Source organism: Cavia porcellus, unplaced genomic scaffold (assembly GCF_034190915.1).
Source record: "Cavia porcellus strain 051 isolate PalLab524CR breed Dunkin Hartley unplaced genomic scaffold, mCavPor4.1 scaffold_27, whole genome shotgun sequence".
Classification (NCBI taxonomy): Eukaryota; Metazoa; Chordata; class Mammalia; order Rodentia; family Caviidae; genus Cavia; species Cavia porcellus.
Window position 1 is genome coordinate 19,257,951 of NW_026947510.1, and position 14,716 is coordinate 19,272,666.

General features: G+C 45.9%; 1 protein-coding gene across 17 annotated transcripts in view; it reads right to left on the reverse strand.

Moving 5' to 3' along the window:
* The window catches only part of Tsen2 (tRNA splicing endonuclease subunit 2), an 86,755-nt gene that overhangs the window by 59,592 nt on the left and 12,447 nt on the right, over positions 1-14,716 (reverse strand). For 15 of the 17 annotated variants that reach the window (XR_001199554.3, XR_010043779.1, XR_010043766.1 and 12 more), the window contains exons 6-11: positions 14,483-14,560; positions 12,434-12,484; positions 9,499-9,637; positions 2,013-2,049; positions 1,365-1,476; positions 352-441 (exon numbers count right to left, since the gene is read on the reverse strand). Coding sequence is in view for 1 of the 17 variants with exons in the window: in XM_003462735.5 (XP_003462783.1) it covers positions 352-441; positions 1,365-1,476; positions 2,013-2,049; positions 9,499-9,637; positions 12,434-12,484; positions 14,483-14,560 (507 nt within the window). In the remaining 16 variants the exon portion in view is untranslated. The remainder of the gene's footprint in view (positions 1-351; positions 442-1,364; positions 1,477-2,012; positions 2,050-9,498; positions 9,638-12,433; positions 12,485-14,482; positions 14,561-14,716) is intronic. The other 2 variants (XR_010043777.1, XR_010043778.1) reach the window with 1 other exon arrangement.

The window sequence follows — 14,716 nt, forward strand, 5'->3', positions numbered from 1 at the left end:
CATGCAAAATTCAGAAAATTTCAATCCTTGGCATAAATGGGTTAATTCTGAGACTGAGTCTCATTTAGCTGCCCAGGCCAGCTCAAATTTGTGACCCTCCTGTCTCAACCTCCCAGTAGCAGGGATTACAGGCATGCAAAGATTTTTAAGACTGAACTGGCCTCAGTCCTGTGCTGGCTCAGCCTGGGGAAGGTCGTGGTTTCCATTCTCAGCACAGGAAAAAAACAGTGTTCAAGGGGGAGGAGCCAAGAGAACAGCTCTCCACTTCTTGGCACCACAGGCTCCATTCCAGAGGACACCGTGCAGTGCTTGGGCCATCAAGACACGTTAGTATGATCAGGAGGGACCCACCTGAACCTTAATTCTCCTCAGACATTCTGGGGACTCCATGTCTTCATCTGTCATGGTAGATGGTTTAATCAAGTAGCACAGCATAAGTTCCTGTTGGGGAGGAAAAAGCATTTCCATATCCCACAGTGACAGCACAAACACAGGTGGTGAGCCAGGACACATCTGTCCCCATTGTCTCCTGCTATGACCTGGAGAGCTGGTGCAGAGGTCACTGGAGCATGTCGGGTTTCCCCTGGGAACCTGAAGCCCGTGCCTGGCTTTTCCACTAAGGAGCTGCCACTCAGCAGTCACTGCCAGGGCCAGAGGTACAGTCAGGCAGACACTGAATATGAACAGTGCAGATCTCTACTGCCCTGCAGCCTCAGCCTCCCATTCACCTGCCAACACTGCCAGCAGTGGGGCAGGTGGTCACAGACTGTCAGTTTGCAAACATGGGCGGTAGAAGTCACTGGGGATGGACCTTGTGCAGGCCAAGCAGGTGCTCTGGTCCAGAGTGACATTCCCAGCCCAAAGCTGGAGTTAGTGATCGTCTTAGTATAAGACGAAACTTCTTTCCTGTTTTTGCTAGAAGAGAACAGGAGGCCAGAGGGGCCATGGTCTGGTGTTAGCCACCTGGTGTCTCTCAGGATGAGACAACAGGGTGGCCAAGTGCTGAGCAGTGCATTCCAGTCCCTCTCTCTCTCTTTCAAAGATCTGCAAACTCAGAAAAAACTGCCGCCAACGTTTCAGTTCTTTTGTGAATGTGTAAGTGATGACACACTGTAAGACGAAGCAGCCCATGGAACAGTGACAGCCCAAGGAAGGTGACACCTGTCAGATGCCACAGGACCTGGTGCCGTGCTCCTTAAGAAGAGAGTGAGCAAAGACCAAAATAGAATGATACAGTCCAGTAAATGAGGGGTGCATAAGAGCCCAAGTCTTTCAGCACTTCATGGGCAAAAACATCATTCTATTACAATTTAAAAAAAAGTGCTGCTTCTGTGGCACTCGGAAACCAGGTTTCTGTGGGTTACCTTGGAGACGTTGCCTGAAACTCTGCTAAGCGTTGCCAGCGACTTCCAAGTGAACGGTCTACGGAGGGGGCCCGTGAAGCGCTCATCCACGAGCTCCACAATGACAGAATAGCTGCAAAACACAGGCTGGCTTTGAGCACAAGGCTGAGAGTGAACTCACATCAGATCTTAAATGTACTACATTGGAGCTGAGAAAACACTAATCAAAATCCACAGCAAGGTATAGAACTGCAGGCTGATTTTACACTCGCTTTTACACACACACACACACACACACACACACACACACACAGTTTTTCCTCAATCTGTGAGACTAAAATACCCAGTGATGTCAAAATAAACAATTACCACACAGCGTGACCCCATATTTTAACACAAAAACACACACTGCCATCACCTAATCTGTCTAGACTGTAACAATGTCAGTTTGAGACATGCACTTTCCTTTTTCTGCAGGGCAGGGGATGGTATGCAGGGCCTCACAGTTATGTACTCCGCCATAAGCTGAGCACCAACATTTAACATTCATTCCTATCACAGCCAAGAGGAACATAGCTTTTAACTGTTTCCACAGTGCTGAAAACTGAATTGGAGGCCAGAAATTTCCTTGTATCCTTTAATTCCCTAGGTTTCATAATTAGGCCAAACCTTGCATGGTAGAATGGAGGGCCTTTCCGATACAGCACTGCAAAGAAGAAAAGAAAATGTGTAACTTTTAACTCTAGCATGCAAACCCAACTCCCCACCTCAAGCTCCCCCTGAGCATCACCCCACCGCAGGTGACTCCTGTCTTGCCTCTTATCTTACCCCACACAGGGTAAGAGCATGAGATTCCAAGAGTGTGGTGTCCACACACTGTCTACCAATACTGGCTGCTCACTTCAAACCAAGTGACTTTAAAGTGCCCAAGTGGCCACCCTGGCCGGGTGTCAGGGCCAGAGATAAGACGAAAGCCTATTTCTAAGAAGTTCAGTGTCATGCATAGATTTAAGGAATTCAAAGTCAAGTGGCATTAAAAAAACAAAAGGCCACCAGACATGGTAATGCACATCTGTAATCCCAGCACTCAAGAGGCTGAAGCAGGAGGATTATTGTGAATTCCAGGCCAGTCTGGGCTATATATTTGTGTTCAAGGCCAACTAGAATACATAGCAAGACCTTGTCTCAAAAACTTTTCTAAAAAGTCATTATAACTACTCCCTCTAGCCAGGAATATGTGTGTCCTGCTCTTAAGGCCCAGGCAGAGGTGTGGTCAATTATCTTTGGGGGCAAGAGGGGCTCAGCAAGGGTTTTGGGGCTGGGGCCTCTGCCACTGCCATATGGCAGAGTCTTCTGATAGTTAACTGCCCATTCAATCTGAGTGAGAAAGCCTAGTTGACTGGATTGGCACAGTTCTGGGAGTGACAGGAGATCCACACTGGACGTGAGTGGCACCAGCCAACAGGTAGGTAGAAGGGAAAGAAAGGCTTGCTGTTCTTCAGTCTCTACTGTGCCTACGAGTCATTTCCTGGCTTCTAGCACAGTCCCTTGGGCCTCCCGATACGAATTTGCATGGGCTCTGCAGTGAGCTCTAGGCCTTCCACCTTGGATCCTTGGGTTCTAGAGCATGCAGACACCCTTTTGCGCCCTTCGACATCTGACTCTGGGTGGCCACTGTAAGTCCACCCTGTAAACCCTGATACATTTATATATCTTCCTTCACATGTTAGTCCTCCAGTGAGCACTAATTATACACAGACCAGCTATTCACCAAATCCACTACTGTTTCCTCCTGGGCCCGGGGCCAGAGCACAACTCTACTCCCAAGCAGTCAGACAGGGTGGCCGATGGGTACTACTTCTGGGTTGGGTCCTGAATCCCTTCTAGATGAAGCCTGTGCTGGCCCTTTGTGAAGTGACCTTGGACTCTGCTGGAGACCAGGAGCCACGGGGAAGAGATCTGTGGTCCTGAAGTACCATTTGGTGCTGATGCTTGCCATTGCTAATCCCCCTGCCCTGGAATTGACGAGTGATTCTGGCCATGGGAATCACTATCAGGGCTGCACAGGTCCACCTGCCAGCTCTCAGCTGTTCCCTCATGCTAAAACCAAGCAGGCAGGTTCATGGAAGTTACTTTTTTTTTTTCAAGGAAGTTTCATTTGTCTCAAGAAACTGACAGACTTTCCCTTTTTGGTCAGATGAGTCATGTAGATGATTAGCTGTCCTTCAGGGTCAGGCAAACAACATGAAGCTCAAAGCACGGTGGGGGTACCCCACAGCAAGCACAGCACTCCTTTTGTATTAGCACACCCACCTCCTGTTGTGCCGCTAGTGTGTTTCCCATGGTTATATTTCCTTTCATTCCTGTTTCCCATCTAAGCTGTATTTAAAGTATCCAGAAAATTAGCTCAAAATCACTGTGGCCAGCAAATACTGTACATGCAAACAATTCTCAGCTTCCTGAGATTGGGGTGGTGGAGGCAGATGGTAAGGAAGAAGGTGGATTTCAGGTTTTGGTTCCTGCCTAATTGCTGCCACTCCAAGTTCTTAACTTCTCCCATCTCAGCTTCAAAATTCTAAAATGAAGACAGTCATGTACAGTGGTTGAGGAAAGAGAATCGAAAATTGAAACCCTTCCTGGGCAACTTGGTGAGACCTTGTCTCCAAAAAAAAAGGGCTGGGGATGTAGCTCAGGGCAAAGGTCCTGGGTTCAATTCCCAGGGCTGCTAAGTAAATAAACATTATAGGAAGTTCTGAGCATAATCTTGGCCTCAGAGAGAGATTAAGGCCCCTTTCAGCAGTACCAAGACCATCTGACCATGTCCATTTCCTACAAAACACAAGAGCATGAAGGTCAAAGTATTTGAATGCTGTCTGGAAAATGGTAAGTACTCAATATGACAAGAACTCAGAGGCAAAGATGAACTTGCTTCGCAAAAATCCCTCCTATGTAACAGATGAACGCTTCAGAAGATGGACAATTACTGGGTATTCCACAGTAAGGTCTGAGAGCTCAGAGAGTGGCCAGGAGTGCTGAGCAGGCAAGCACTTTGGTTCTATTCCCCATTGCCACGCCCTCTGCAAAATTTAAATTTAAATTTAAAAAATAAAATAAAAATAAAGACTCAAAGAATGGGGCTGGGGAAGAGTGGGACTAGGAGTGTAATGTGCTTGTTGAGCCATTGCCCAGCACACACGATGCCCAGGCTCCACTCCATGGCCATGTTAAAGAAACAAAAATGAGGGGAGAAAAATCTCACACTTGTTTTCAGATGAAAGCTCACACAGGAGTGAAGGGACCAGGAGTAATGATGCCACAGTTCACTCAAACGCCCATGGGGTGCCCGGGAGCTAGATATTCACAGCACCATGCTACAGATAATGTGTTAACTGCAAAAGAGAAAATGTAACTTTACAGCAGATATCTGACAGTGGTCATCTTACGTCAGGGTCTTGAGCAGGACTATCTCTTGCCATAGCTCTCCTGACGTTAAGTATTACGGGTTATGCCTTCATGTCCCTGCAAAGTCTCTTGTAGTTTTAGGTAGTACTTTTTGGAGGTGACTGAATGTAGGGTATGTGAAAGTTGACTGAGTGTGATACTGGGTTAGCTCAGTAATTGGTTTTGCATTGTTCTAGATGTGGGTAAAAAGCTCACCCTGCGTGTGTGTGGCCACCACTGAAAAGGTGGGTAGCCTAGATGAGATGAAAGGGAAACGAAGGCTGCCGCTGCTTGCTGCCTCCTGCCTGCCAGGCTATGAACTGTTTCTCCTTTGTGAGGCCCCTCTGCCATGCCACCCTGTCTTGGAGTCAGCCAACCATGGGCTGAAAATTCTACAAACGAAGCCAAAATAAACCTTTCCTCCTTTAACTTTGGATGTCAGATATTCTGTCTTAGCAATGAGAAAAATAATTAGGACATATAATAAGTAAATGTCACCTACATGTGCAGAAGGGTTGATGTGGAGGGGGACATTCAGCCTTATGTAGAATGCAGTCCTTCCCATACAGTGATTCCAAAAGTCTCAATGTGATGAAAAATAAACCAGCAGGTACAGGAACCATTTTAAAAAAGAAACTTTCAGAGACTACAGAGCATTAACTGGTGGCCCCCAAAAGATATGACCATGTCTTAATCTCTGGGACTTACAAATGTGACACTACTTGGGAAACGATCTTGGGTTAGGGTTAGGGTTAGGGTTAGTATGAGGGTGGGCCCAGATACAATGGCAATCAGACCACTGTGGCCAGTGCTGTTCCAGCAACACAGTTTGACAAGCTTTACCCAACAGAAGAGACTTGGGATAAAGTACAACTTTCATAATGGCCTTTTATCACGAGTCCTTACTGCAGTGAGAAAAGGACTGTTTGGCAGGCCTGATTTGGGCTGGGAGATTTAGCTCAGCGGCTCTAGTGCTTGCCTGGTTAGCATGAAGTCCTGAGTTTGATCCCTGGCACCCCCCTCCCCCCCAAAAAAAAAGAAAGAAAAAAGAAAAGAGGGCTTGATTTGGGCTTAATTTAGCTTGGCCTAACCCTAACCCACTACTGCCCTGAATACTGAATATAAATACGAAGTAGTTCTGGGGAGCAGCCTCTGCCCAGGGCCCTGTGTGCTCACCTGTCTTTCTCCTACGACCTCACACTTGCCAGGCAGGCACTTAAGTAGCTGAGCTAAATCTCCAGCCCAACGTTTTTTTGAGCCGGGTCTGTTGTGTATCCCAGGCTGGCCAGACTCAAACCTACTATCTTTCTGCCTTGGCCTCTAAATGCTAGGATTACAGGCATGCACCATGGTGCCCAACTCTTCCTTACCTGTCTTGGGCTGTGCAGTCCCTTAAGTTCCTCTTTGCATTTGTTGGTTTGGCACCCTGCAAGCATGAGCCCTAACCCAGGGTCCAGCCTCCTGCAGTCCCCGGAAATGATCCAGGGCTGGTAACCCTTCCCCCTCAGAAGCGTGAGGAGCAGAGTACCCAGCACACAGTACCACACCCCAGCACTGGGAGGACTGAGATCAGGACTGTGCAGCAGGATGGTACCCACACATAGTGAGGACAGTCACGGGTGACAGCTGTGACTGGGGTACCACTGCACATACTTTTGCCTGGCAGATAAAGCATCTGAGGCCCATAGTGTGGGGCTGACCAAAATCACAGGGCTCAGGACTGCCAGGAGGAGGGCTGCAGGGGGCTTTCCAGGGCAGCTGGCTCTTTGTATCATGGAAGTTCCAAAAGTCTACTGTCACTTTTCTACGGTCAGGGAGCAAACAAGAGGAAAAGCCTGGGCTGGAGCTACAGCTTCTCCACACATTTCCCCGCCTGACTGCACGAGTGCGGATCCACCTCCACCCTCCCTCCCACTCCAGACACCCCTTCCTTTTCTTTCTTTTCCTTTCCTTCCTTCCTTTCTTGTTTTAAGCACTAGGATTGAACCCAGGGCTTTTACAGAGTTACGATGCCAGCACTTTAAAGAATTTTTAAATGACTTTTTCTTGTTTATTTTAGTGCTTGCTACAGGACTCTGGGTTATGTACCCAGAGAACTGAAAGGTCTCCTCCAAAAACCGCCTTCTTTCTCCCTTACATTGGTACATCCTGCTGTTTTGCTGAGTCCTGGATTCAGTGTCTGGCTGTCCTGCTTGTTTCCCAGTTCCACAGCTTCAGTTAATCCTGGTATTAACCATCATTCTCTGAGCTGCACGCCAGCACAGAGTTTCCCAGAAAGCCTGCCTCTGTTCTTATTTCATAAATGTTAATCTTGGGTTGCTGACTCTCAACTGTCTACACTACACTAAACATGTTTCCTTTAGAGATAATATGGATTAGTGTTCTAGGAATGTATAAAAATTCACGTTAGAATTAATTTCAAATTAAAGTTCAAAGCACAAGTCGTTTAAACTGTACACTATCAACTTCTTTTACAAGCTACTCCCTCTTATCAGCTCGTTACTAACGAAACTGGGGAAACTAAGGAAGATTTTTTTTTCTATAACAGAAACAGGGAGGAATGTTGGGGCACAATTATACTTCAATCTCTGTGTCTTTTTTTTTTTGGTACCAGAAACTGAACTCCAACCTCATGCTTGTCAGGCGCTGTGCCACTGAGCTATATCTCTGGCTGGGGCATAATTTTAATGTAAGAACACATTTATTTATTTAGGTACCAGGAATCAAACTCATGATCTTGCGTTTGCCAAGGAGGCACTTAGGCCACTGAGCTATGTACCTGGCCCAAGAACAAATTTATAAAAGAGTAAGCTTCAAGGTATTTCACGATCAATTAGAGGTCTCTGATCAAGTTTCTACTCTACTTTGTCAAATTCAATTGACCCTGACAGTGTCTAAAGCCCAGCTGCGTATCTCTGACGTACCTTAAGGTACCCAGGGCTACTCAAGGAAACCCTGTAAAGGGCTCCTCCCTGGAATGTTATGTATTATGATAATGCATTTAACTATGCTCACTCTATAAGGGCTTTCGCCCTTTGTTTCCTGGAGGTTTTTTTTTTTTTTGTGGTTTCTAGATTCTTTTTCTTTTATTTAAAGAGAAAAAAGAAAGGACATCAAAAAAAAAAAAGGCAGTAAAAGGGTACAAATAATACAGTATTTCAAGGGGCTGGGGATTTAGCTCAGCGGCGTAAGCGCCTGCCTTGCAAGCAGGCAGTCGTGAGTTCGATCCCTGGTACCGATAAAAAGGAAAAAGACAAAAAAAAAAAAAAATACAGTATTTCAAGAAAACAAAAATATACAGTAAGAAATCACCAGTTAATAGGTTACACATTATTTTCCCAGGAAGTTGTCCAAATTACAAAATTAAGGCATATAAAGTAGACATTCATACAGTGAAATTGGAGACAGTTCCGTTCAATGATCCAACAAAAGCTCAGTAATATGGTTTTCCATCCTACACACTTGAAGTACCCGTGGTTATATCCTTTAGTCCACCTTCTTTTCCTCTCTTTTTTACAGTAACAATTAGACTTTTTGGATTTTATTACTCCCACGGTTCTTATTACTTTTTTTGAAGCAAATAAAACCAAATGTGACTAAGCAAAACAGAGTCAGAACAGAAGGGAGGGCATAGCACATGATGCAAAAATAGAATACCAGGTGATCAAAAGTGGTTATCATTGTGCTTCTTGCTATTTTTAAATTGAGTTGTCTATATCATCAGGTATAATAGAACTGATCAAAACAGTACAGAACAAGACCAATAAAACCTACACTGAAGACCTTGCAGGACTTCAAAAAAAGGGTAATAGTCAAACCATAATGGGCATCATAGTACATCTTATTGCCTTCAAAGTGATTGCCTATGCCCTCAAACTTGATACTATCAAACAAAATAGAATACAGAATAATCAGACAGAACAAGAGGGGGAGAGCAATACTGGGGTTCAAATCAGGTTAACAGGAAAACCAAGAAAGTTACTATAATATGTCCCGCTATTTTTAATTTAGTTTTCCCTTAATTAAAAAAATGAGAGAAAATAGATTAATTTAAAAAGGGGGGGGGAGATTGAGATTAAGAGAGGACACTGTAACAGAACAACGCAGGGCAGAACCGAACCATTCAAGCATCATTGTGTTTCACCACCAGGTAATCTAACATAATAGTAGTCGCCATAGTGCTTGATGTTACAGCATACGAAGTTACACTCAAATAATTCAAGGAAAGAGGCACTATTCCTGGAGTATTTTTACATTACAATAAATGTCTCCCTTGTTTCAACAAATTTGTTCAAGACTAGCATCCTGTCAAAATATGGCTCAATGCATATAGCCAATTATGTAACATTTTGTCACTTGCTTTGTACTTTCCACTTCTAAATTCTATATAAACTAAACTCTTTGTCAACTCAGGGGTGTTGCCTTTGAGGAATTAATCTCCCAACAATCTGCTGGTGTGAAGATCCAGCAGTCCACCAGCATAAAGATTAAAAAAATCTGTCATCTTAAAAAAAATTTTTTTTTTTAGATTTTCAGACAGGGTCTCTAAGTTACCCAGGATATGCTCAAACTTACAATCCTCCTGCCTCAGTCTCCCAGAGTGCTCAAGTGCCTTAGATCCTTACGTAAGCCAGGGCAAATCAGCACAAGCACATCCACTGCTTTCCCTGGTAACACGCATGGTCCTGCACCCACCCCACGAAGGGATACTCACGCAGATCTGTCCCATACTTGAGCCCTGCCTTGGGCACCCAGCCCTTGCTCCGGAAGTAGTGGTAAGCCCCGTAGGTTGTCCTGAATGTAGGTCGAATTGCGGTGAATACCTGCCAGAGCTTTCGGATCGTCAGGGGTTCCTAAAGTTATTTAAAAGAAAGAGGTGCTGTTTATGCATAATCTGTTTCCCTCTGCTAGGGACCAGTATCTGTTGGTGTGGCTCCTCAGCAGCAGCAGTGGCAGTGGGGCAAATGCAGGGCCCTCCTGGGACACCCAGACTGGGCCGTCCAGTGTGGCAGGCACTACCCTCACATGGCTCATCAAACAAGTGCTGTGAGTGTAACACACACAGGAGTCCAACCGGAGGGAGAGTAGAGAAAGAATGCAAACTGTGGATATGTTGGGTTACATGAGCTATGTATTATTGTTACTAAAAGTAATGTCACTTGCTTTTAAAATATTAACCAAGTAGGTTTTTTTCCTTTTTTTTTTTTTTTTGAGGCAGTCTCACTATATCTTGATCTTGAGGCAATCTTCCTGTCTCAGCCTGTTAGTGCTATATTATAAAACTGTATACACTACACCGCTCACCTGTGTTTTTCTTTTTAAATGTAATGTGGTTACCAGGAAAACAGAAAATGACTCATTGGCCTCCACCTGAGGCATCCACTGGGGATCTGGGGCACGCAGAAAGACAGATATAGAAGCTGGGGTGCAGCTCAGTGGTGAATCACATGCTTAAGCATGCCCAGGCTCTGGTTCCACCCCAGCACTAGAGAAGGAAAAAAAGAGAGTAACGTCCTTCATGAGTAGGACCAGGAGGAGAGCCAGAAAGTACACCCGAGGCCAGAAAGTAGCTTGGGCAGCATGCTCAAGTATAACTGACACAGCTGACAGAACAGGGCAGCTGGGGACAGTGTACTCCAAGGAGCCAGGACCCAGTGCAACGCGAAACTGGGTGAGATGAGCTTTGCCCCCATTCAGCAAAGAACTGACTTCAGCTGGGCTCTGGCTCTGCTGCTAACTGCGATGTGCTTGGTTTGGCTGGGCTCAAGGTTTTTTTTTTTTTAATTTTTTTTGTCTTTTTTTCATTTTTATCGGTACCGGGGACCGAACTCCCGACTGGCTGCTTGCAAGGCAGGTACTTATGCCACTGAGCTAAATCCCCAGCCCCTGGGCTCAAGGTTTTAACCCCATGGGTGCAGCTCAGAGACAGAGCAGTGCTCAGCACATGTGCGTAGCTGGGCTCCAGCCCCAGCACCACAGCAACAAAACCCACCAGTATAAGTGCAAGCTTGCTGCCATGTTTCCTTTTCCTTTCTTTTGTGTTTCTTATATGAAAGCCCCACATGTGAGCATTGACTCCTCTAACAAGGACAAGGCAGGATTCCAGCCTGGAGAGCCTGGTGTCTCCAGATGGTGAGGACTCTTCAGCTACAGCACCTGGAAGAGCCCAGCGGCAGCCCATAAAAGGGGGTTGTGCAACTAAGAGCAACCAACACAGAGGAAAAGAAGTCAATCAATGTGCTTCCAAACCACTAAATATGCACGCAAATAAAACATGAGATGAAACATTGGCTGGAAAGGTAGCCCATACCTGTATTCTTAGCTATGTAGGAGGCTGAGTCAGGACGATTGCAAGTTTAAGGCCATCATGGGCCACACAGTGAGACCCTGCCTCAAAATAAAATACACAGTGCTGGGGACATAGCTGAGTGATAGAACACTTGCTTAGCATGTGGAAGGCCCCAGGAAAGAGAGAGACACAGACAGAGACAGACAGACAGACAGAGATAGAGAGACCAAGACAGAGAGAGTAAGACAGAGAAAGAAAACAATCACAATTAGACAAATGATAAATTTATGTTAAGACCAGACAAAAATACTTTCTCTGTCTTATTAAGCATTCTGCTTATCATTCTATTTTACCAATTTATTCTGAAGCGGTATTATGGTTTGAAATTGCAAAAGCACAGCGAGTGTCCAGCGTAGACTCCCCTCTGCCCAGTCCCTAGCCTTGGGTGCTGTCTATGTGGTTGTCTTTCTTCTGTGCATGGTGGCCACAGTATGAAAGCACACCAGATGCAGGAGATTCTAACCAGAGTAGTGAGTGGCTTTGGATGACTCATCTTCTCTAAGCCGGTTACTTTGGTGTAAAATTCTTACCAAGTGGAGGCAGGACAGGAAACAGTGTGTGAAAGGGAACTGACACATCTGGTAAACACCTGTAGCTTTTGTTTTTTGCAGGGCTGGGAAAGGAACCCAGGGCCTCACACATTTGGGCAAATGTTGTGCCACTGAGCTATGTCCCTAGCACTTTTGTATTTTATTTTGAGGCAAGGTGTCACTGTGTAGCCTCTGATGGCTTTAAACTTTTAATCCTCCTGTCTCAGCATACCCCCTCTTTGTTTTGAGACTAAGTCTCAGTAAGTTGTGCGGAATTGCTGAATTTGGAATCCTCCTGTCTCAGCCTCCTAAGGTGTTGAGATTACAGGAATTGCCGCCACGCCCAGCTCCGTTAATTCAGTGTTGTTTGGACACAGATTTCCTGGTCTGTGTATAAGACACTGTGCTTTTCTTGGTCTACAAGAGTGAAACTCAGTCTAAAATGGTTAAAGCTGGCTTTTGCCTGCATATTCCCAGTTCAGAACCTGAAGTTAAAACTTAAAGAGAAAAAAACTTCAACTCCTATTTAATTTAGCAGAAACAAGCACATCTGAATTACAGCAATATGGACTAGCCAGGTGTGCTGGCTGTAACCCCTGTGCTCAGCAGTCAGGAAGGAGGTCAAGACCACCCTGGGCTACAGTGAGTTCAACATCAGCCTGAACTACATGAGACCCTGTCTCACAACACAAAACAAACGTACTATGGAAATCAGTGAACCTACTGTGAACATCAGAGAAGGGGAGCTACCCTTACATAAAACATCTTACCTTCTTGTAGTAGATACTCAGACACCCCAACGCATAGACCAGGAAGAAGGCCTAAAAATGGAGCCAGTAGAAAACAACCATTAGCAATTGGCAGCATTCTCAAGAGACCACTGCAGATCCCATTCTCTTCCTGTCAGATACAAACTGATATCCTTAAGTCACTATCCAATCGGTCATACGGCCTGCTTTTGTCATGGAAACTGTTGCTTCGAACTGCATCATGCACACACTCCCCTGGGGGCAGCATGTGAGATGGTGGCCTTACGTGGATAAAGCTGCTCTTAAGTGCAACTAAAAAGAGCTTTCTCATCAACTCTGGAAAGGCGCCAGACTTGGGTCACAGTGGAATCCTGATCTGTCCAGGTCACAGGCTCCAAAGACTGCACTGCAGGAGGTAGTAACTGAATGGGAACACCTAGTAAAAAGTCACTTATTTAACTTTATTTTTGGTGAGGGGATGAGCCTAGGGTCTCATACATGTGAAGTCCATGTGCTACTGCTAAGCTGCACCCCTAGCTCTGATATTTCTCTTTCAACCTAAGTATTTTAGAAGACATGGGATTAAATTCATAATTGACACAGATTCTGTTTCTCGATTTTGCTACAGCCACCTTACACCGGACAGGAAGGACCTCCCGTGCACAGTGCTGTCCCCTATCCAGGTGTCCTATGGCTCTGCTCTGCAGGAAGAGGCTGCACACAAAGAGCCCAGGACCCACAGGCCACCTTGGCGTGTGCTCAGGATGTGGCAGGCTGCATGTGTGTGGCATCCCTCGTGGTAAACACAGGGCCACATGCAACTGCCCAGGACTTGTAATGTGGCTGGTATGAATGAGAAACAGAATTCTGAATTACATTCAAATTTAATTACTTTAAATTGGAATAGCCCACCCATGACTAGCAGCTGCCGTGTTTCATGGTCAACAGCGATGCAGTAAATGTGGCCAAACATGCCTTTCCACGCTAAGTCTACGCAGTGTTGCCGGCCTCTGCAAGGAAGGGAGTACAAGCTGGGAGGTGGGGCACGAAGATACCACACTGCCTGTGCACCCGGCCTTGAGGCCCACCTGGGACCTGTGAGTGTCCAGACCTTCAAAAGCAGAAGGGGCTTTCTGGGTGCAGCACAGACTTAAGCAGGAAAGGCAGGGCTGAGTGCACCAATACCTGATCGAGAGGCCTTGCCGGTCTGAGTAGTGGTACTTACAACCAGGCATCTTAGGGAAGGAGGCTCAGCTAAAGTGCAACTACCACACTGTGGTGAAAAATGTGCCACCTAAGTGATGTGATAGCAGGAGACACAGACCTGCTTGCTCAGTGAGAGTCAGACCCATTAGAGCTTGTCAAGCTCCATCAGGAGACTAAACAACACCAAGGTACATGTTTTACTTACCATTTTGGAGACAGTGTCAGTAAGCTGACCAGGCTGAGCTGCTTGGATTATAGCACTGCGGCACTATACGTGGTGAGTTATACACCTTACTTTTTTGCAGAGCTGGGGTAGAACCCAGGACCTTGTGCATATCAGGCACGTGCTACACCACTAAGCTGTATCTCCAGCCTTGGTTTGTCTACGTTAACCAGGTGAACTGATGGTGTGTGAACTGTATCTCTGAAGAGCTGTCTGGTTTTTAAAGGCTAGTGCGAATGAGCGCGATCCTATTCAGCCAATCTGAAAACTTAGCGAAAAGGGAAGTACTAAGATGAGTCCCTCTAAATGCTCTGTGGAATGGCCCAGTGCCACTCCCCAGAACATACGCTTTCTTGTAGTGTTCCAATGTGGAATCAGGGTCTCTCATGTGCTGGGCAAGCGCTCACCAATGAGCATCCCAGCCCTAACGCAGAGCTGAGGACTGAGGGGAAATGGTGGAGGAATGAAATTTAGGCAGCTTCCATACACAACGCCTGCAGGGCTTTCAGTGCTTAACTGCGACATCCAGTGACTCCAAAATAAGACACAGGGTGAGGTGGGTTCGTGTCCGATGAGGACAGTGCTGCACCTCCTGGAACTGAAGTAACACAATGGAGATGAATTCCTAAATGAAAATGTACCTCTTCCAGGCTGAGCTGCAGATACTCAAAGATCCTGTAGGGGTTTCTTCTGCATATTAATCTCTTTCTTTGCACCAACTGAAGAGATAGAAATAAAATCAAACACAACAGAATACACAGATGCACTACAAGCCACGTGGAAGAGACTGCCTCTGAAAACAAATACTTTCATGTTGAGTGTGGCAGTGCAGGTCTGTACTCCCAGCACTTGGGAAGCTGCAGCAGGAGGATCAC